The sequence below is a fragment of the Eleutherodactylus coqui genome, chromosome 6 (assembly GCF_035609145.1).
Source record: "Eleutherodactylus coqui strain aEleCoq1 chromosome 6, aEleCoq1.hap1, whole genome shotgun sequence".
Lineage (NCBI taxonomy): Eukaryota > Metazoa > Chordata > Amphibia > Anura > Eleutherodactylidae > Eleutherodactylus > Eleutherodactylus coqui.
This window is the reverse complement of record NC_089842.1, coordinates 182,807,297-182,830,562: the sequence shown is the minus strand read 5'-3', so window position 1 is coordinate 182,830,562 and position 23,266 is coordinate 182,807,297. Positions and strand designations below refer to the sequence as shown.

The window sequence follows — 23,266 nt, the reverse complement described above, 5'->3', positions numbered from 1 at the left end:
TTTCACCCTTTGAATTGAAGCTGTGAAGTCTACTGCAGATCAGCGTTAAAATTCGCACCAACGGTGCAGATTTTTTGTGAATTTTGGTATTGTATTTCTGTAAACGCATCGTTGATCAGCAAATTAGATCCCTGGGATCTCAAGTTACGGTACTAAATAGTCCTACAAATTAAGCATAACAGACCAACAAACAGTATCTTGTTGCCCGTTTGCAGGTAGCAAATTTTTTAAGACAATGGGGCAGATTTACTATTCAAAATGCACCAGTTTTCAGACACAGAATGAGCCAGAAAATTGTTTTACAGGCTTTGCACCACACTTATTACATGTGTTTAGACACTTTTGGACATTATTTCCTTGCCTGAAAAAGTGGTGCAGCTTTGTGAAAAGGGTGGGACCTCAATCGCACCAAAATTATGTCATAAATTAAGCCAACTAATAGCTAGTATAAAATAAAGGCCCATTTAGACGCAACGATTATCGCTCGAAATTCGTTCAAAAGCCATCTTTTGAGCGATAATCGTTGTGTCTAAATGTGCCCACCTTTTAGTTTTCTGCTGAATGATGGAATTCAGTTCTGCCTGAAATCTGTTGTTCAGCAGAAGAGCTGATAAGCAGGACCACATGCTGTGTTCTACCAGGGATGGGGGGAGCTGATAACAGCTGATTGCATTGTCTCAGCTGTCAGCCCCACAGGCAGAACAAAGCAAAAGAATTATGAGAACGGGTGGTCTGTTCCCTGAATACAGCTCCAGGTGGCTCACATGCTAGTAATTGGTACTAATAGGCATTAGTAACAATTAGTAGTTTATGCAAAATGATCACTCAAAAGCCATCTTTTGAGCGATCATCTTTGTGTATAAATGGGCCTTTAGACTAGACAATCTTAAAATTCAAAGTTTAACATCCAACACACTGCGCTTTGATGAATCTGACACATTTTAAAACTGCTAGTTTGCACGGTCTGACTTTGAGGCTGCTTTCACACAGCTGAGAAAATCGTGCAAGATTTGTGCATTGCGAGACACATAAATCTTGCATGAATATGAACCCTATTTTTTAAAATTGGGACTTATTCATGAGCGATTTTTTTTTTTTCCCCTGCATCACAGTGTGGAAAAAAAATCGCTGCATCTCCTATCTTTGGGCGTTCTGTCAGAATACAGTGCCCATTGTCTTCAATGGGGCTGGAAAACACATCGTGCAGCGTGCAATCCGCACATGAAGGCGATGCGAGGTTTCACATTAAAAAAAAAAAGGGAAATACTTGCCATGCCGTAGTATCGCTACTTTACCTTATGTGATGGGAGGCGTTTTAGACACAAAAAAGCCTCACATCTGCGGAGACATCGCATGAGCGATGCGATGTGAAACTACCGTGTTTCCCCGAAAATAAGGCACCCCCTGAAATTTGCAGAAGTCGCAGATATAAGGCACCCCCCGATAGTAAGGCATAGTAAAGTGTGCAGGTAGGTCAAGAGGCCTGTACCCTGCTGCCATCCCCGTTGTCTCCTACCTCCAGATGTATAGGTAGATCTGCAGACAGTCTGCTGTTATCCTGTCCCTGCTGTGCTGTACGAGTGTGCTGTTGTGAGCTCCCCTTGCTGGCTGGAAAAGTCCATACTGTACGTTCTGTTCTTGCTGTACATGTCTGCTGTGCTGAGATCCCCCTGGTGGCCAGAAGCTGCAATACCATCCCTGCTTACAAGTGGTACAGGAACTTCTGTCTGCAGACAGGTACGTTACTTTACAGCCCTTATTTTTTTATGGCTCTCTGTGTGAGTCAGGCAACCTGTGTGTGATTCTTAAGGCTGGGTTCTCACAGAGCGTATTTCCAGCGGAAATCTCGCAGTTTGGCCACGGCGATAAACAGCGAGATTTCCACCGGGAAAGCGCTGCTTCAAAACCCAAAGCACTCAGCTGCTTGTTTTGAAGCGACCTGGCTGCACGCTTTTTCGTTTCTGTGGCCTGTGAATTCGCACCACAATACCAGCTTCTCCCAGCTTTGCCGTGACAGATTTGCTGTCCCATGTGGACGAGATTTCTGAGAAATTTCGTCCACAAAGCTGGCCAATTGAGGGATTAGCGGCCACAGACGGATTTGCCGCGGCAAAATAAGACACCCCCTGAATATAAGACGTAGCGCATATTTGGGAGCAAAAATTAATATAAGAGGCGTCTTATTTTCGGGGAAACAGGGTAGATTTAGACAGTACTAGTTCATGTGCCCCACTGTTCCTTTTTTTATACAGAAAAAAAGTAAGTTCAATTTTACTCTTGTGGACAAGTTACTGCTAATCGAAGGTGGAGCCTGAAAGGGTTGTCCAGCAAAGACAACCCCCCTTCCGAAAAGGAGCTAGAAGATTATGCTGGCACCTATGAACATATCTATAGATATTCATGTAATAAATTGACTCCAGAGGAGAAGTCCAGTTAGTAGTGGGATTCTGGCTAAGGCTTTGTCCACATTTTTTTTGTTCTGTAGAAGCTATACATCAGATGTATATCCCCACGTATACCTCCATCTGCAGGCTGCAACATATGTCACTGTCTCAGGAAGCTTTCATTGCACATATCTTGAATGTAGTGCTATAACGACATGGACGGAGCCTAAGAGAGGCAGGTCCTGAGTGGGAAACCTATGTCTTTCACATCTGTGTACCCCAATAGAAAATATGAATATCTGTGGGCAATCCTTTTACCTTTAAAACTGAGGAAAATTCCCTTCTATCTTAAATATGTCGACTGTTAATATGTATATGTCAGGATTTCTTTCCATTAGGAACTGCAGGAAGATCTAACAACCTCAGTCGAGTTTACTATATATAGTTCCCTACATTACACATTCTCCTCAACCCACTCCAGTTCTGTACAGAATGTTCCATAATTGGAACTGACGTCTTTGATGGCAAAGTAAACCAGAGAGCATAGAAAGCAACTACGTAGCACCTGAAAGCCATGCACCACATTATCTCATTGATGTGATCTGTTGTGCAGTACAACAGTTACAGCATAGATGAATAGGAAAGGATCTGCATAAATTAATTGGATTAAAAGATGATGATGCCAAAAAAAGCAAGAAGGAACGAAATGAACTAAGGTGTAGATGACCGAAAAATGGTGAGAGCGGGAATACACAGGAGAGGAAGATGGGATTACTTGATTGAGATAACATAAAAAGTAGGTAGAAAGGGAAAGATAAAAAGAAAAAAAATTGGTTATTGGTTTATTTTTAGGTGGGGGTGGTAGTAACTGGCTCACACCTGATATTCCGCGTTTCATCCATTTCGGTTCACCAAGTGCAATGAAGAAACTTTCTTGCCTTTCGTATTCCTCCTCATCTATTATTTTTACCCTTATCGTTTTCCTGTTGGGACATAAGAGAAAGAATGGTATATAGAGGAACAGTATCAGAATTTTCTCCCTTGTTGACACCCTCTTAGCTGCTGGTAAATTGCTTTGACAACCTGTGGCCCTTCAGCTTTAGTAAGTAGGATGGCAGCACAGCAGAGGCCAAGAGCCGCAGTTTGCCAAATGCTTGGTTTATATATATTGATGACTGAACATACTAAAGTTAAAACATTTCCACATATTTACAGAGTTGCATGTATGACAATTTATCCTCTGTTTGACATACAGAACTCAGAAGTTTAATTAAACATTTCCATCCAAACTATAAATTGCAGAAAAGTCAAATTATTGATGATACTGAAAAAAACCCACCGGAACATAATAGATTCCTTCTTACAGCAGAAGGAGAAATATCATAAACTGCAGTAAAGAAAACAATAATAGAAATCATTCATTTAAACTAAATCAGCAGTGTTACCTATAGCAACAATCCGATACCAGCTTTGGTTACTAGGCAACACTGACGTAAAGTTTGTGTGTGTAAGAGGTTCGTCATACGTTCCTCGACAAGACCAAACGTCAATGATTCTTTTTATCTATACAATATAGCCAATGTACCACTTCTATATTGGGGGCCCCAATACTGAGACAGCAGCAAGCCCAGCCATGTGATAGACCTTGAAGTTTAGCAGAGGATGACAGCAGCGGCTATCGGTTCACTATAAACTCTTATGGCATATCAAACAGTTTCCGTACATGGCAGATAAGGCAACAAATACTATATGTTGTTTTTGTATCTCTTGTTCGCTCTAATAGCATTTAACCACACGTGGGGCATCCTCTGTCCTGGGAATGTGGACCAGATTTGCTCGTTGTCAAGGAAGGTTAGGCTTTCAGTCATCAGTTCTGACTTTTATAAAAGTCCATATTGGGAAAAAACAATGATGATATGGCCTGTTCAACTTGTAATTTTCTTAAAGAGGTTTACAGGGCATTTATTATTAATCACCTATCCTCAGGATAGACAATCAATAGTTGATTGGCCAGGGTTCGGCCATCGGGATCCCTGCCAATCAGCTGATTCTCTGGCTGCCGTCGGTGCAGCCAAGCCAGATGCCCACCTTGGTAGTCGGAAACGGGAGTGTAACAGAAAGGATTTGTTCCCATTGATATCAGATTCTTTATTTCCTTTCAAATCCACAAAAATATATATAGATTCCTTGAGAAAAAAAAGAAACAAAATCTTGTGTGCCTACATATAAATATAGATGCAGAACAGACCCACACAGCAAGCTTTGCGATTGGGGCATTACAAGTCCGTTGTCTTATGCTTCTATCAAAGCAGCTGTTTTTTAGGTTCCATGATGTAGGCACAAAGATACTCAACTATATATTAAAGGTCTTGTCTCAACACAAGGTTGGAACCCCTCCAGGACAGAGAACCGTTCCAATTCGGCCAGATTTGGGCCACCCTTTTTACTACATGAAAGACTATTAGAGATGAGCGAACGTAGTCGGTAAGGCCGATTTCGCAATCGAGCACCGCGATTTTCGAGTACTTCACTACTCGGGTGAAAAGTACTCGGGGGCGCTGTGGGTGAGCGGGGGGTTGCAGAGGGGAGTGGGGGGGGGAGAGGGAGAGAGAGAGAGCTCCCACCTGTTCCGCGCTGCTACCCCCGCTCCACCGCGCCACGCCCCGCCCCACAGCGCCCCCGAGTACTTTTCACCCGAGTAGTGAAGTACTCGAAAATCACAGTGCTCGATTGCGAAATCGGCCTTACCGAGTACGTTCGCTCATCTCTAAAGACTATTCATCTTAATGGCTGCCTATAATATATTTCCCGTGCAATAGCTGATTTAGGGAAAATGCCTAACTGGCCGGGCCTTTCCCTGACAAAACTGGCTGTTTTTGGGGAGAAGGAGTTGTCTGATGAGACAACCCATTTTAACTTTTTTTCCTTACTTTTTATTGTTGGGTTACCGAACCAGACTGCTAGGTTTGAATCCAACCAGTGTAGGAATATCATGAAGTTGTTATGCTCTCTGTAATATAGAGATATTTATTAAGTGTCCCTCATTTCAGTCATATCTCAGTGGGAGGCCCTCCGATCGGGAATATAGGCCCGGCATATTTCTAGTCATGATTTTATCTATTCATTGATATCAAGCGTGACACTCCCCCAGTGTTTTTCTGGGTTTACTTACATACCCTGAGGCTGCTCTCACACAGGAGTCTGTAAAAACGACTCTGTAAAAAACACCTAAAAGCCCATTTACATGCAACGATTATTGCTCAAAATTCATTCAAACGACCGAATTTGAGCACTAATCGTTACATTTAACTGTGGGCATCGTGCACTTTTTGTCCGAACGATTATTTTAAGGTGAACTTAAAATCAATCATTCAGCCACAGAGAGATATAGTATCTCTCAATAGATCACATGCTGTGTTCTCAGTGGGAGTTGGGAGATTACATTGTATTCTGCTGGAAGCCCTGAGGAGAAGGATGCAGCTGTTTGCACAGCAGCGCGTGTGACTAATCACAGGCTGGGTTCTGCAAACAGCTCATGGGTGCTCTTTTACATGCAAATGAAGTTGATAAAGTGTTAATGGCCATCCGTGGCTAAAGGCCCATTTAAACTGAAAGATAATTGTTAAAATGACAGTTTGAGTGATCATCTCTGCATAACTCTAAGTAGCTAATTATCTACTTAACAGTTAATGCAGGCGGAGCGGGATATCGCCGCGCAAGCTCAGAGAACAAAGCAGCTGTTTTGTATATGCATTTGCCTTTAGACAGAATGATTATCGCTCAAAAGATGGCTTTTGAGCGAATTTTGAGCGATAATCATTATGCCTAAATTGGCCTTAAAACATTCAATCTTTTAATTGTTTGAAATAGTACCTTTGCGTGTAAATGGGCCGTAAGACATTTAAACATTTTGAAGTAGGTTTACACAATATTTTTCAGTGCCCATCTGAGGCGGAATCCATGTGGATTCTGCATCAAATCCATCCTCAAATCAGAGTCCTAACGTTTCATATTGCTTCTAACAGGAATTTGAAATCAGCGTGTGGAAAAAAGTAGTGACAAAGTAATATATAACATTTATATAAATGCAATGAAGTTACATGACAAAATACGGAATTTAGAGCAGTAGAAATAGTGGCTGCAGAGATAACAGTCAGCCGGGCCCTGGTTCCTGAAGGCACCCAAGTTGCATATGATAGATGGGACATCCTGTTAAAGATATTGCATTGTGGCCCAAGTGCTTTAAGATACTGTTCTGTATGAATTTTTAAGGGTTTTCCCAGTTTTTTTATATAGTTTTGGCCCACAACACCCAAAACTATATGAATCAATATATTCACCATGGCGCCGGACAGTCCCTTCGGCAATCTAGTGCCATGGAATCTGACAGATGACGTCATTGGGTGAGAAAACCCAGTGACATCCCATAAACCTGCCATGGTTTCTAATGTAGAAGACCAAAAGCAGGTTTACAGAACATCAATGATGACGTCCCTATCCAGCCTACTATTGGCTGCAGCGGTCACGTAGGTACACAATCCAAGTGACTGCTACAGTGCAAGTAAACAAGGCATCAGAGGACTGGGAGCAGCAATCGGGGAGCAGCGGGGAGTTATTTATGTTTGTTCCATCCCTTGCACTGCCACTAGTGCTTAAAAAGATTGGAAAACCCCTTTAAAGATCTTTGACATATATATTATTTTGTAATCTGCTCTTACGGGATCTCTACTGCTACAGGTATTCTCTATGTTCCATACTTCTGCTGGATCGGGACAGTTTGCGTGGGTGCCAGATGATACTGTGTAACAGTTCTGAGAAACGAAAGTCTACAAATAAAATGTAATGTAAGCTATCATTCCAAGTGACATCTATTAAATCACTTAGTAATTGACAGAATCTCTTATCTGGCATGCTTTCAAATTTTGAACCCTCTCACACCAATGACGGTAGCCAAACTATAAAATATTTTGATGAAGATTAACACTTCTTTAATTGACAACATATATCAAATTAAGGATCATAAACAGCTTCATAAAGCCGTTCAGGAAATCCCCCATGTACATAATTCTTCTGTACCTGTTGCTATGGGCCAGAAACTTATTTTTAGTGCGGGTAATGGAGAAAGATCCCCGGAGTGGTATAGCCGTCAATCAACAGCATTGCCGGCACAAGCAATATTATTGTGCGTTGTGTTTGTTTAGAAGGCAGTGAGTCACAGCTGTACCGCTACCTGCCATGAGACAGAAATATTTCCGCACCATAGTAACCTGACATCTGTGATTTGTCAACATTTCAGGACCGAGGCAGATTAAGAGTAGAGTGCAAACCTAAATTATCATTGTGTGATCAGTTTTAAGGGTCTGTAGAATTTTTGGGGTGATAGGCTCTTAAATGGGTCCCAACAGAACAATCCCTGTCTGTATGAGTGTCCCTTGCTTGGCAGCCCCCTCTATGTGTTACCACTTGGTGGACCAAGCATACCCATACTTTACATGGATGGCCTTTCATTTGAGTAGCTAGCATGTAATTCAACTTAAGAAAACTTGCATGTAATTGGCCATGGCTTCTTTTAACGATGAAAGCCAATTTGTGTTGATTTCTTCCTAAGAAAGGTCAAAAAATAAAAACTTACCACTCACATAGGCCAAAAATTCCTCTTTAAAGCTCCTCTCTTCGGCACGACAGTCATAGAGTATGAGGAGAAGCCGAAACTGCGAAACCCAGGTTCTGGAAAATTACTTGGTATGCTGCATGTAGTAAGGTTGTTAAAGCAAATCCAATCTACACCTGATTGGGTGCATCAGCAAGGGTCAGCATAACAACCAGGAGGGTAACATGCATCACTTTGTGCCTACTGTGTTGTGCTAAAGAAAGGAGCTCTGAGGACATATTTCTCGCCTGTGACTTCATTTTTAAAAGAATTATACCTTTTTTTCATAAACAAAGACAAAAAAAATATTAACATACACTTTTGGTAACTTGCCCAAATATACATTTTCAACCTGGTACAGAGTGTGTCAGAAATGTGTAAAAACCCATATAGAATGAAAACTGTTTGGCATTCAGTGATATAATTTTGCATAAAAGCTGTGGGGGAGGGGGGAAACTTGATAGGCCAGGTTACCAACTTGGTGGCCATTTTGAACGCCACCTTTTGGGATTCAACTATAATTTTTCCAATGGGATGTTAGGTGTATGATATATCAAACTGGTAGAGAATTTGTACAACAAAGACAATTGTGTGCTTGACTTTAACATATGATCTCAACATGATCTGCTTGAGATAACACCATCTTTCACATTGCCTGTAATGAAGAAAAAGCACTGTGTTAACATAAGAACAAATAAAGTAATGTTAAAATGAAGCACACCATTCTTTTTCTGATGCAATTTTCTGCCCTTTTTTTTATGTCACACACCTACTTACCTTCCCATTGGAAAAATCAGTTGAATCCAAGATGGCAGCATTCAAAATGGCTGTCATGTCGGTGACATGGCCTAACAGGTTTCTTCCTTCCACTGACACTTTTATGCGAAATTGGATCACCATCTGTGAAACTGTTTTAATTATATATGTGTGTTTCCGTTCTTTCGAGACACCCTTTATTCTATTTTTTAATTGTAATATTCATTAGAATATTTATTTCTGCGAACTCAAACATTTTGCTACAGCCCCTGAAAAGCCTTTTATTGTCTTATGTAAGACAAGCTTAAGAAAGCAGTAATTATGTTTCCTTCCTTGGTTGCAATCTTCCGGCTACCACAATGACCTGCATTTATTATATGGGTATGTAAAATATGCAGCGTGGATTCTCCTCCAATACTTCTACAGCTTTATAATTATGTACACAGAGTGTATTGGTCCCTGGGGTGCGCACAAAAACTCAATTACTTTAATAGACTTAGTTTACAGAATCTGAATATGTTTAGAGTTGTGGTTTATTAGAATTAGGGTTTTGGAGACATGTGGAAGGCCATTGCTGTGGGGAAACAGGAGCAGAGAGCATCATCTACTGTGTTATATGCATTCCTGGTATGCCTTTTACCATGGCATCGCCAAGATTTTTGTTTCTTTGAATGAGAAGAACCAGTAAAAATCCAATAGCTTGGGTATTCAGTTAGTCTGGACGGCCCAAAAATTAGTCCCAAAACAGAATTATGTTACCATTTGGAATGATCTGATTTCAAATGTGGAACTAAAAACTATAGGATGTCATGAGATCAGGAGATAATTAATGAGAAAAGTCTTTCAGTTGAGGTTGCAAATGGCTGACGTTGAATTGCAACCATGCAAAGTTACCAATAAGTCAGATGATAATACAATAAGATTGGATGATAAACAGAAATATTTTGGACCACTGACTTGTGCAAATGTGTTTTAATGCAATTTAAATGTATCTAGTCATATTAATTATGAAATACCGTATATACTCGAGTATAAGCAGAGCTTTTCAGCACAAAAAAATGTGCTGAAAAAGCCCCCCTCTGCTTATACTCAAGCGAGGTAAAAAAAAAACCAAAACTCAATACTCGCCTATCAGCCAGCGTCTATGTTTATGTCCCCGGCACGATGCTGTCCCCGGCGGTGCAGCCAGCTGCTGCATTCTTCTCCTCTTTGACTTCTCCCTGGCTTGCTTTTAAAATCCCTGCCATCAGCGCTGTGATTGGATCGAGCACCAGCCAATCACAGCCGGGGCTCAATAAACCAATCACAGCCATTCAGTGATGTCATTCTTCAAACGCTGCCCGTTCTGCATCCCTCTCCCACTGAATTGAATAGAAGAGCTGTGCCGCCATACCAGGTACTGCAGAACGAACAGCATTTTGAGACCTCAGGCCGGCTTCAAGCTACATCACCTCGGTTGATTGTAGGGGATCATGGAGGATGGACCCTCGTCAAACTCCTATTGATCTATCTGAGAATCAATTGCTTTAGAACAAAAAACCCCTTTAATACTCAAACTGGCTCATACTCCACTGTACTTCCACAAACTTATCAATACATTACCCATTTCTTTCAGTCCATCCACTGAGCTTCTGTCAAGGAATAAAAGACTGGAATCCTCCAACTAATGCAATTCAAGCGAGCCCCAGGAACCATACTGTGTGACTGTGCAATGGAATCCTATGTCAGTCCAGAAGAATATCACTTGACTGCATTAACTGTATAGTCTAACCCCCGAAACATCAGACTCTTCATTTGCCACTACCAAGAGACATTTTGTCTCATACATCCCTTTACAAGCTAAAGCCTATACAGGCACTCCAAGACCCAGACTAAATTTCTGTTAGAGCCATGAGCACTGCAACCACTTACATTTGGAAACATCTCCCCTGGACTATCATCCACCACCTGGATTAGCCCTACACTGTCTTCGGGTCTACAGGGAAGTCTGGCACCTGCAGTCACCAGTCACACTTTACATTTACAACTGTAATCATTTAGGGTACTTTTACATGGAACGACCGATGGGCGCTTAAGCACCCTATAGCTATCCCAACAGCTGGTTTTACACAGGAGCAATAATCACTCATGGAATGGAGGCTGAGCGCACCAGAGATCTCTTCCGGCCGCCAGCCTCCAATTCAGAGTAGACAGGCAGTTGTTCATAGATTAAAGACTGCCTGTTTACATTGGCCAACAATTGCTTGGGTTTTTATGGTTCAAAAATAGTTTGTTAGAGGGCTACATTCACAATGCGGAACAGATTTACATCATTTTACTATATTTCTATTAGTTTAGTAATATATGTTAAGACTCATTCAGATTTGTGTTTGTTGCCATTAATAATCTCCATTGTTCTGCTCTGTTATAAGAACAGAATGAAGGATATAATGGCAGTGCCAGATCCGGTATACACCAGACACTGAATGGCGGATGGATTCTATTGACTAAAATTGGGTCTGTCCGGGTTCCACTGTAGTATCTGCCATTTTACCAGTAAACGTAAAACTGCAAGCTGCATTATTTTTTCTGTTATTGTAACGCAATTTGCAAAGGAGGTGCTGAGCAAAACCTTTGATGCAGATGTGAATGGACCCTCAGTTAATAATACTACTACAAAAAGCTCTACTGTAGGTCTCAAAATACTAACGACTACCTGTCCGTGAGTGACTGTGTGAGTTACATATGATGATGTCACTGTCATGTGATCAGTCACCGGAGCTTTGAGCCCCACCCCTCATTACAGGATGGTGACATCATCATAGGTCCTTCTTCCCTGTGCCTTGCATGAGGGAAATAAAAATGGCTGACCAACCAAACATGTATGGGGGTGTTGCAACTCTCCCTGATGTCAGATCCTTTTGTTTTCAAAGTAGAAAAGCTACCATGGAGTACAGAGAGCTAGTACAAGCATGGCCATCACAGTCATGAAGATTTTATTCTGTGTTTTAAAAAAAAGCAACTACCTTAAAAAGCCGATCAGAACAGGCCTTGCCGGATTGGGTAGACTGACAAGTATCTCCATATAGACAAATAGGTCTTGTAAATTAGTTAACGCCACTTTGAGATACACTGGGTACTAGAGTAGAAGTCCCATTCCAATATATGTAAGAAAGAACTCTTCACTCCAATATGGGATTAAAGGGGTTGTTCAGAGATTGAAAGCTCTAGGCAACTTTCTAATTCCTGGGGGTCCAACTACTGGAACTCCCATGGTCGCCACATCAATGGAAGCTGCAGCTCCATTCATTTTAATGGGAGCACTGGAAACAGCAGAGTGCTTGAATGTGACTGAAGCCATCACTCTATTAATGTGGGGACCTTTGGTCTGACAACTGGGAACCCCACTGATCCAGAGAACGGGGGTCCCAATCAGGATTATATCCCCTATCCAGTTTTAAATACCGCTGTAACTCAGCATTAGTTATTGAAAAGTGAATTACAGTTCTATTTTTTATGACAGTTCTAAGTGTTCAAGTCTGAGCTTATTTTAAGAACAAAATGGACTGCTCTCAGTAAGGCTACATACACACGACAGCGGAATTCACCAGAGTTTAGTGTGTTGCGAGTATGAACACTATTCTTTTGAATGGAGTCATACACATGAGCGAAATTTTCTCTCACAGTGATGCTGCGGGGGAAAGAGATTCCTACATTTCCTATTTTTACGTTCCTTGTACCGAATTTCACAGAAGCGATGTAAGCATTTTTGCTCGAACAGCGCCTTGCATCAATAGGTACAATGCACGTTGGCAAGCGCAATATCAGGCCGAGTTTCTCGTGAATGTAGCCCTAGAGCAGGGATGGTGAATCTTTTAGAGTCCGAGTGCCCAAACTGCAACCCAAAACCCACTTATTCAAAGCAAAGTGCCAACAGTTCAGGGGGTGGGGCTTATCACAGTGTATAATTTTACCTCCATTGTTATAAAAAAAAGACAGGGCTGCTTCAAAATAGACAGATTGCAGATTTTGACTGCTTTTTGGATGCGGAAATGCTGCAGAATTTGCCACGGAAATTTCAGCTAAGGACATTCTGCGGTGTTTACGCAACGTGTATACATACCCCAGCGGCAACAGTGACCCTCCCCCCCAGCACCCCCAACGGTAACAGTCCCCCCCCCACACAGCAGCCCCCAACGGTAACAGTGACACCCCCCCCCCCCCACAGCGGCCCCAGCGTTACTAGTGACCGCCCCCTCCCCCCCCCCACACACACACAGCAGCCCCAGTGGTAACAGCGACTCCCTGGGACCCATATACTTACCCCCTCCTCCTCCTGGAAGCGCCGCTGCTCCTCTGCTCGGCACTGCTAGCAGCGTTGCTCCTGGTTGCACACTGTGATGTCAGTGTGCTCCTGGACACCACCTCCCCTGCTCTCGCGGAACCTAAAAGGAGCCGTCAGGGGAGGGGGGAGGAGGATCCCAGCTGCACACTGACGTCACAGTGTGTGCCGGGATCAGCGTAGCTAGCAGCACAGCTGAGTGAATACCGGCAGGTAAGATGCGGCCCTTGCCGTTATTCACTAACGTAGTAAGCAGCAGGTGGCACGCGCCAGCAGGGAGGTATCTGTGTGCCGCCTCTGGCACGTGTGCCATAGGTTCGCCAGCACTGCCCTAGAGAAAGCAACTAATCTTGTAGATATGTTACTTTTTAATGGCTAACAAAAAGAGTTAATATTACAGCAAGCTTTCAAAACTATTGGTTTCTTCATCAGGCTGTAGGAAATGTCTGAAGAATCATTAGATATGTAATATGATAAGTTTAAAAAGTGCATGTTTGATTGGTTCTCCCCCAAAAAGTGGCATGCACCTAGGGTTATTATTAGGACTTTGTGAGACAAGCATGGTTTACACGCTGCTACAGCAGCATGTAAACCACGCTTCTATAGCAACCAATAGGTTGCTATGGAAGTGCTCACATGGACCCTTTTTAAAAGCGCAGGATCTGCACTTGTAAAAAAGAATGGTCAGTGAGTGTTGACTCGCCAGTCAGGTCTGGAGTGCGTGCTGTGCAGTGTGCTTTCCATAGGCTTCTATGGGAGCCATGGAAGCACAAAGCTCGAACCACGGATGTGTAATTGGGCTGCTCCACGGGGCTAGAGACAGCCTGGTAACGCAATCTTTTTCAGGGTGACAGCAGCGTGGTTTACACGTTGCTTAGAATCGTGTAGACCACGCCTGTCTGACATTAGCCTTAGTATGCAATCAAAATATATACACACACACACACACACACACACACACACAGAAAGGACATGGACATGGTATGATTAGTTTTTACTTAAAACAATAACAAAACAGAATGCGCATATACAGTTAGTAAATACTTAATTAGGCTCAGTTCTCATCTACATTTGGGCTTCAGTCATAATTCCGTTTCTCTGTTCCGTTTTTGGAACACGGAAATAAAACTAAACAATTTACTTCAATGGGGTTTTTAAAAAACTAAAAGCTTCCGCTTGCTTCGGTTCTGTAACGTTTCTGTCTTTTTTTGATCGAACAAATCGTGCAGCATGTAGTGTTATTTGCTCCGTTTAAAGAATAGAAACCTAACAGTATCCTATATATATCTGCGTTTGGACCGAAAACCCACTGCAATAGTCCTCAAAATGAAGAAAGGTCTGGCAGCAAAATAGATACAAAAAAATTATAAACTTTAGTTTTCAATTATAGTCAAGAACAGCGATGTTTTACCCCGGTATGGATCTTTTTTAAGCTTGAAAAAGACCCAAACCGGGTCAAAACATCGCTGTTTCTGGTATCCCGCTGAGCTGATAGCGCAGAGAACAGCAGGAGCTGCCTTGTTCTTGGAGCTATCGCTGAGAGCACCGTGAGCGCAGAGAACAGCAGGAGCTGCCTTGTTCTTGGAGCTATCGCTGAGAGCACGGTGCGGAATGCCAGCTGAAACAATACTATCAGCTGGTATCCTGCTGAGAACTAGCTTGCTAGAAATCAGCAATGAACGAATAGTGCACGATGGCTGCGTGTTTAGACAGAACTATTATCGCTCAAAAGATGGCTTTTGAGCAATAATCGTCGTGTCTAAATAGGCTTTAACTCCCACATGCTTATCAGTGGATTAATTAAGTGTTACTTTATCTGCTCATGATGTTCTGTTATTGTTGTAAGTGCAAATTGATCACATCCTATCTGTCCCCCTTTTTATTTTTTATATATATATATATATATATATATATATATATATATATATGTGTATGTGTATGTGTATGTGTATGTGTGTGTGTGTGTGTGTGTGTATGTATATATATAATTTTTTTTTTCCTATAATGCCTGATGAAGAAACCAATAGTTTGCTGGAACATTTTTTTTGTTACCCATTAAAAAGTATCATATCTACAGGATTACTTTGTTTATCTTACTGAAAACAATAACTTTCCCTCCCTATAGACATTATAGACATACGGAATAAAAAGAAATGGCCATCTCCATTTATTCTTAAAGGTGAATGGATTTCTTAAACTTTGCGAAGTGATTCTACCATATCTAATTATTATTTTAAGAAAAATCTATGTATATTGCTATGGGTAGTGATCTTCTGCCTCTTGGTGTAGTTATATCATAGATAAAATAAATGGTGATTAAATGAAGGCAGTGGAAGGATGGCTCGGGGCTAGCATGGATGGGAAGCCCTTCATTATACTGCCTTTAGGCTCTGTGCTCAGTTACCTCTGGGCTAAATCTCACTGTACTGATTTCCACAATACAAATGAATACAATTTATAAACGCGGATTGTTATTTTCCTCTGGATACAATCTCTGAATCTCTGTTTAACAATCTTTCTGTAATACCATACACTATAGTGACACATCCCCATGGACATTAGTAATAATAGTAATTAGTGTTAATAAAAGAATACGACTACATGGGGCGGAAGGGCTGCAGATTTTCTGCAATGGATTTGTGTGATGGAAAGCTGCAGCATCTTACAGTAGCAGCAAGATAGAAGAGATTTTAACACATGTAATCAACACACTGCAGAAAAATATGCATGCTATCCGTAGCAGAATAGACTTGATATGTGGATTTTATATTCATGTTTTTTATATAACATATGCATATACCATAATGCTGTCCCCATTGGGGCTCAAACACTACAGTAGATTCACCTAATAGATGGGATTTTGCAGTGTGGGAAGAAACTAGAATATCTAAGGAAACCACAAAGGAACACTGAGAGAACATACAAACTTCATGCAGATGTTCATAGAATCATAGAATGGAAATGACCTCCAGGGTCATTGGGTCCAACCCCCTGTTCAGTGCAGGATTTACTAAATCATCCCAGACAGATATTTGTCCAGCCTTTGTTTGAACACTTCTATTGAAGGAGAACTCCCCACCTCCCGTGGTAACCTGTTCCACTCATTGATCACCCTCACTGTCAGAAAGTTTTTCTAATACCTAATATGTGTCTCCTCCCTTTCAGGTTCATCCCATTGCTTCTAGTCTTTCCTTGTGCAAATGAGAATAGGGCTGATCCCTCTGCAGTGTGACAACTCTTCAGATATTTGTAGTCCGCTATTAAGTCTCCTCTTAGCCTTCTTTTTTGCAAGCTAAACATTCCCAGATCCTTTAACCGTTCATAGGACATGATTTGTAGACTGCTTACCATCTTGGTAACTCTTCTCTGAACTTGCTCCAGTTTGTCTATGTCTTTTTTAAAGTGGGGTGCCCAGAACTGGTCACAGTATTCCAGATGAGGTCTGACTAAGGAAGAGTAGAAGGGGATGATGACCTCACGTGATCTAGACTCTATGCTTCTCTTAATACATCCCAGAATTGTGTTTGCCTTTTTGGCTACTGCATCACATTGTTGACTCATGTTCAGTCTATGATCTATTAGTATACCCAAGTCTTTTTCAAATGTGCTTCATTTTTCTTGCCCAGATGTAGGACTTTGCATTTCTCCCTATTAAATACCATTCTGTTAGCCGCTGCCCACTGTTCAAGCTTTTCAAGATCTTTTTGAATACTCTCTCTATCTTCCCTAATGTTAGCTATCCCTCCTAGCTTTGTGTCATCAGCAAATTTGATCAATTTCCCATCAATTTCCTCCTCCAGATCATTTATAAAAATGTTGAACAACACTGGGCCTAGGACAGAGCCTTGTACCCCACTTGATACATTCTTCCACTTGGACGTGCAGCCATTTATGACCACTCTTTGAGTATGATCACTCAGCCACTTCTGAACCCACCTAACAGTTGCCTTGTCAATCCCAAATTTGTCATTTTTTCAATAAATATAGTATGAGATACTTTGTCAAATGCTTTACTAAGGTAAAAAAAACTATATCCACTGCATGTTGCCCTTAGTTGAACCCACTACTCCGGCACTGCAAGGCAACAGCACTAACCACTGAGCCAACATGCTGCACAAGTGAATTCAAGCCACAAATGTGGATTTTGATGTGGATTCGTTGTGAATTTTGCCAGGGAAGCTTGCCAAAATCTGTGGCAGAAATTCTGACCCTGTGGCCATACCAATAGGGCATGTTCACACACAGCATAAATATGGCTCATTTTCTATATAGAAAATCCTCATTATTTAAAGGGGTTGTCCTGTTACTTTTTGAAGACATAGTGGTTAGTGACAATAACAAATACAGCAATACTTACCCATCGTCTGCCCTGGCAATTAAGTGTTGCAGTCCCACAGTTGTCCTTGTCTCTGACAGCAGAAGTCAGGTAACTGCTACTTGCCAGGCTGCAGCATCACTGTTTGGAACTTCTAGCATCATGGCACCCAGCATGATAGCGCTGATGCCAGGAGACTGGCCGATAATGCTGCATCCTCTGATTGGCAGACAACTGTCACCTGACTTCCGCTGGCAACAGAGACTGCAACACTGGATCGCCAGGGCTGAGGAGGGGTAAATAATGCTGTATTTGCTATATTAACACATCTGCACCTGCAAATAAATTTTAAAAAAGGAACCAGGCAATCCCTTTAATTGAAGCTGTCCAGAGTTAGAAAAACATTGCCTCTTTCATCTAAACACAGCGCCAATGGAGGCGGAGCAGGCTGTAGATGGCTTCAGGCCACCCACCTCCATTCACAGTAAACAGGCAGTCGCTCATATATGGACACAAATCGATCGCCGTTTCATTTTTATGCCTGCTTAAACTAAACGACAAACAATAAGCAAATGAATTATCGTTCATCGTTCGGTCACTGACAGTGTTTATACTGAAAGATTATTATTAAGTCTTAAATGATCCAGCGAGAAACTGAATAATCATTCTGTATAAAGGGGCCCCAACTGTGCTCTCTACAGCAGCTCTTTCTGTCTCACTCAGAGCGGGAAATCCCAGCACTATCCAAAGCATTACTTAGCAGCTTAGTTACATGCAATCCACAGCCGGGTCACAGATCTGTATGTAAAGCCTGGAGCACTCCCAAGTGATTAGAACTGAATTGTAGTGCCAAGCACAGCCACAAGCTTATGCATGGCATTGTGCTTCAGTAGACCATTCTGAGAAAATTCAGCTGACTGGCTCAGGAGTTGGACCCACATAATCAAATATTGACAGCCTATCCTAAGGGTAGGGCATGAATACTATAGTGACAAAAAATAAGTGGTTCACTGTATTGATACGTTATAAGCTGGTAAAACAGTTATGGATCCCAGCATGCTTGCTAATTCAGTTGTTCATTTTTTAGCTAGAAAAAAAAAGTCCTTTCTAAAGTAGATTGTTCCTTTAGTGACAGCCACCATGCAGTGTCTGCAGCTATGTTCAGAGGTAGAAGGGAATGAAATGCAGCAGCGCAGAGACACGTGGGGGGTGCTCCGCAGTCTGACTCATGCTGGCTGACTCACAGTATGGCAGTTTTATGTTTGTGATTGTGATCAGCAAGTGAAGGAGGATAATCAGAAAAAAGTGTCTGCAGAGCTTCACACTTACTCCCTTTTTATTGAATATAGGTCAAGTTGCAGTACTGTATTTCATTACTTGTTCACATGCTGACAATACAGTCTGAGATGGAACTACTCACAATGTAGTCAGTAACATTTGACCTGGGTATAAAAGAACACCTTTTACTAGAGTTTACTGATGCATATCAGAGAACGCTGTTTATAAGAACTGCTATAATAGGTCTTGCAAGACATTATCAATGGAGAGAGCTGTAAACCACAAGCCAGAATAGAATCAGGACTTTCACATTCATTATGTCATATATCGGAAACTATTTGGAGTACTAGGGTTGAAATATGGCATTGACAAAGAAAAAAAAGTATTTGGCATTAGTCCTTCACTATTAGGGGGCCTCCACCACTTTATGCTCATTTCACAGATCTAAGCTTCCCGTTTTGTAGCTTAGGGCAAACTGGCTTTCTGCCACTGGTGGCGTAACTAGTTAAACACTCTATAGTAGTATTAAAGGGGTTGTCCCGCGGCAGCAAGTGGGTCTATACACTTCTGTATGGCCATATTAATGCACTTTGTAATGTACATTGTGCATTAATTATGAGCCATACAGAAGTTATAAGAAGTTTTTCACTTACCTGCTCCGTTGCTAGCGTCCTCGTTCCCATGGAGCCGACTAATTTTCGGCGTCTAATGGCCAAATTAGCCGCGCTTGCGCAGTCCGGGTCTTCTTCTTATCTCAATGGGGCCGCTCGTGCAGGATGCCGGCTCCGTGTAGCTCCGCCCCGTCACGTGCCGATTCCAGCCAATCAGGAGGCTGGAATCGGCAATGGACCGCACAGAAGCCCTGCGGTCCACCGAGGGAGAAGATCCCGGCGGCCATCTTCAACCGGTAAGTAAGAAGTCACCGGAGCGCGGGGATTCAGGTAAGCGCTGTGCTGTTTTTTTTTTAAGTCCCTGCATCGGGGTTGTCTCACGCCGAACGGGGGGGTTGAAAAAAAAACAAACCCGTTTTGGCGCGGGACAACCCCTTTAATACTATAATAGCACAAAGATTTGGGCATTGTAAATAATTTATGTTTACTGTATGTTATAATATGTAGGTATTGTCTGTTAATCCCTTCGGCCTTATGACGGGCTCCGCAAGCAGAAAACCGTAGCAGATTCTGTCACGGCACCCCCCCAAAGACCCCATATTTACCTCCGGATCCGCTGCGCGAAGTCCCGTAAGACGCTCCAGCGCGCATGCGCAGTACCGTACAGCGTATTCACGCTATACTTACACTGTGCTACAGCAGAAGTATAGCGTGACGGATGGCTTCCATTGACTACAACAGAAGCCGTCCCCGCATACTACCGCAGCATGTACATTGAGCTATTAGGCTCAATAGAACCTAATAGCTGCAGTGAGATGCCACGGATTTCCGACGTTAAGGTTTTGTATATCCAAGTGATTGTGACACAGTTTTTTCGCCACATATTGTACTTCATTTAGGTAGTAAAAATAGAAACATAGAATTTGTGTATAATTATTAAAATGACCCCATTTTGAAAACTAGACTGTAGAGGAAAATAGGATTGGACCAGCAATAAAATGTCTATTTCACTAATTGTGTTCAAAATTAGGCTACAGTGCCTTGCTTCATGAGACTAGTTAGTTACTCTTAGGCTGTGTTCACACAGGGCGGATTTGCCGCGGAAATTTCGTCTGGAATTTCACTGCGGCAAATCCACCTGCGGCTGCTAATCCCCGTGATTAGCCAGTCATGTGCGCTGCGGTGCGGATTCGCCAGCCGCAGCATGTCCATTCTCCTTTTTTTTCTGTTCAAGCGACCTCTCCTCTATAGAAGCGCCGGCCGCAACAGGAATGCGTGTGGCCAAGCCACTCCAAAACCCGTGGCTAAGTGCCGCAGGTTTTAAAGCAGCGCTTTCCCAGCATAAATCTCGCGTTTTTTCGCTGCAGCCAAACCGCAAGATTTCTGCCAGGAATACGCCATGTGGGAACCCAGCCTTACAGCTTGTGCGTAATAACCTTTGAACGTATTTAGTCTGTTTGCATATAACACACTTGCATCACATGACACCTACTAACTCCCTCTGCTCCTCACCCCTTCTATCGAAGAAGGAAAGATGTCTCTACATCCTGTTTCTACACCCAAAACTACGTAAGCAGAAGTGACGACAGCAGAATGCGGAGACCCGGATGGGCGGGAAATTTATACAGTTCACCCTATCACATGCTTACTACAGCCATAAAGGGCGTGTGTTATGTTTCCATATAATAGAAGCTGTGTGCTCAGAATAAAGCAGAGGAACTCAGGAAGAGTCCCAAGCCTGAACACCATGTCAGTGTGATTCTTTCTAGTGTGCGCACACTCTTCTGTGTCCTAATCAGGAAGGGTGCAAAATACCCCTGACCCTGTTCGGGAAAACAGATCCAGACCAAGACTCCTTAACGAATTCTTCTAGGGATGTACTGCGTATTTTGACTTTACTGTTTTTGAATGAAAGCAAAGCAGACTGAAAAAATTACGATTTTCATTTTTTTGGCTATTGTATCAATTTAAAAACACGTTTTTTTGTACAGCACACATATGAATGAAGACTTTCACCCCAAAATGGATACCCGTGTTTGGGGCTACAATGAGTGTTTCTAAACACTGGACAATCTACTTACAGGACACACGGCTAGGCCTATAATGGAGGGAACACCCATTAGATTTCAGGGTACAACAGAAAAAAATCCAGGCTCAATTACCCACTTGTGCAGAAAACAGACTCCCTAAAAATAATCCCCCCCCCCTCCTCCCGCGCCATTTTTGGCGTTACCTAAATCTTAGATAAAAGTAATAATGTAAACTGTGTGGTATGTTCAAAAACAGTGGTAATGACGGAGGCCCGGTTGGGATCGGCCCATGGGGCAATAAAACCGGGTATCCATCCTCCCATGCTTGCTGCAAACCCAACACTTTTTGGGGTGCATTTCTTGACTACAGCGGCAGGGACGGGGTGTAAAAAGTGGCACTCTGTGAGGCTTTGTAAGCTTGCTGAGGTGCGGTGGTCTCAAAAGAAGGCTTTCAACAAGCTGCTTCTGGAACTCCCGGGACTTCTTGTAAATTACGTATTACAGGTACCGGTCTAACACCGGGTTCACATAGCCATATGTGGAATCCGCTTGCAGAGGCCCGCAGTGGATCCCAGCCGTGAGCCTGGCTGTGGCGCTGCGTACGGCCACGTAATGTACTGCACATAACTGCATACTGACACAGGCGGTCATGCGCAGTGCACCTTTTTTTGTTTGCATTTCGTTGCTTAGCAATGACGCTGGTACCCGCAGCCCGTACACAGTATAGTTGCGTATTGGCTGTGGGTATATCCGCGACCAGAGAATACAATGGGCTCTATGTTGTGGATATCAGAGGTAAAATAAAACACGCTACGTTCTGTTTTCTGCGAGCGGTTTACGTAAATCCGACCCGCTAATGTGAGCGGAATTGTGTAATCCAATGCATTTGATGGATCAAACACATGCAGAATCCGCAGTTTCTATCCAGTTGTGTGAGAATGGCCTAAGGTAGATCGCTACCTTTTTATCACATGACCAGGGACCGCTTTGACGAGGCCACCAGTCACTGCTCCAGGCTCCCCGGCTACTGCACGTGTCCAGCATTTTGCCGGCGGTTGAATGGGCAGAAGTCGGGGAAGGTCCGTGGAGGAGGATTGTGTCGGGGTTCAAATGCGGAGGCCTCCGTTAAGAAGTTTTATCTCTTCTCACCAATCTATTGGATACCGGCGACCACGGTCCTCGGTGACGTCTCCAGCCTCCCGGCTACCTTCAGTAGCCGGGAGCCAGGAGAATTTAAATGTCCCGAGCTGATCTGGTCTTCAGTGCATGCGTCACCACTTTTCCTTTGGTGCACATGCGCAGAAGACGGTGAAGTGTCCGTTCCGGACCAGATCAACGCGGGACACCGCGGAGGACGGGAGTGAGTAGTTTCAGCCACCCTTATGGATGCGATCTTTTTTTAGCTTTTTATTTATTTTTATGTGATCAGCACTATCCATTGGATAGCGGGGGTCGCGTGACCGGGGGAGTGGGGGGCTTCACGTGGCCCCCCATGATAGCTCCAGGTTGTCAGCTACCTCCAGGAACTCACAGCATGGAGCTGTCATGTTCAAAGCCTGCAGGGCTTTCCGCCCAGAGGGAGCATGTTTTTACATCCCAGGGGATTAAAGCCCACTTAGGCAAGATGTAAAAAGGCAATGAGGTGGTCACTAAGGGGTTAATGTTACCACCCTTTTTTATTATACAAGTCAAGTAGTATTAAAGAAAAACTTTTCCATCTGTAATGGACATTATGTACAGTAAATACAGTTGGTCCTACCCAGGGGCGTAGCTAAGGGCTCATGGGCCTGGGTGCAAAAGTTTGTTTTGCCCCCCCCAACTTCTCTTAACCCCTTAATGCAGATGAGTAACTTAAAGCTCCTTGTCTCCAATGCAAAATCTGTATAGTTGGGCCCCCAACTATAATGCTTTATTCATAGTA

The 23,266-nt window shown here is 42.8% G+C and overlaps 1 protein-coding gene across 4 annotated transcripts in view; it reads right to left on the bottom strand.

The window, feature by feature from the left end:
• Window positions 1–23,266, bottom strand: part of SLC8A3 (solute carrier family 8 member A3) — a 332,512-nt gene that overhangs the window by 46,949 nt on the left and 262,297 nt on the right. For 2 of the 4 annotated variants that reach the window (XM_066608407.1, XM_066608409.1), the window contains exon 3: window positions 3,264–3,367. The exons of the other annotated variants lie outside the window; for them this stretch is intronic. In XM_066608407.1, coding sequence (XP_066464504.1) covers window positions 3,264–3,367 — 104 coding nt within the window. The remainder of the gene's footprint in view (window positions 1–3,263; window positions 3,368–23,266) is intronic. 4 annotated transcript variants of the gene reach the window in all.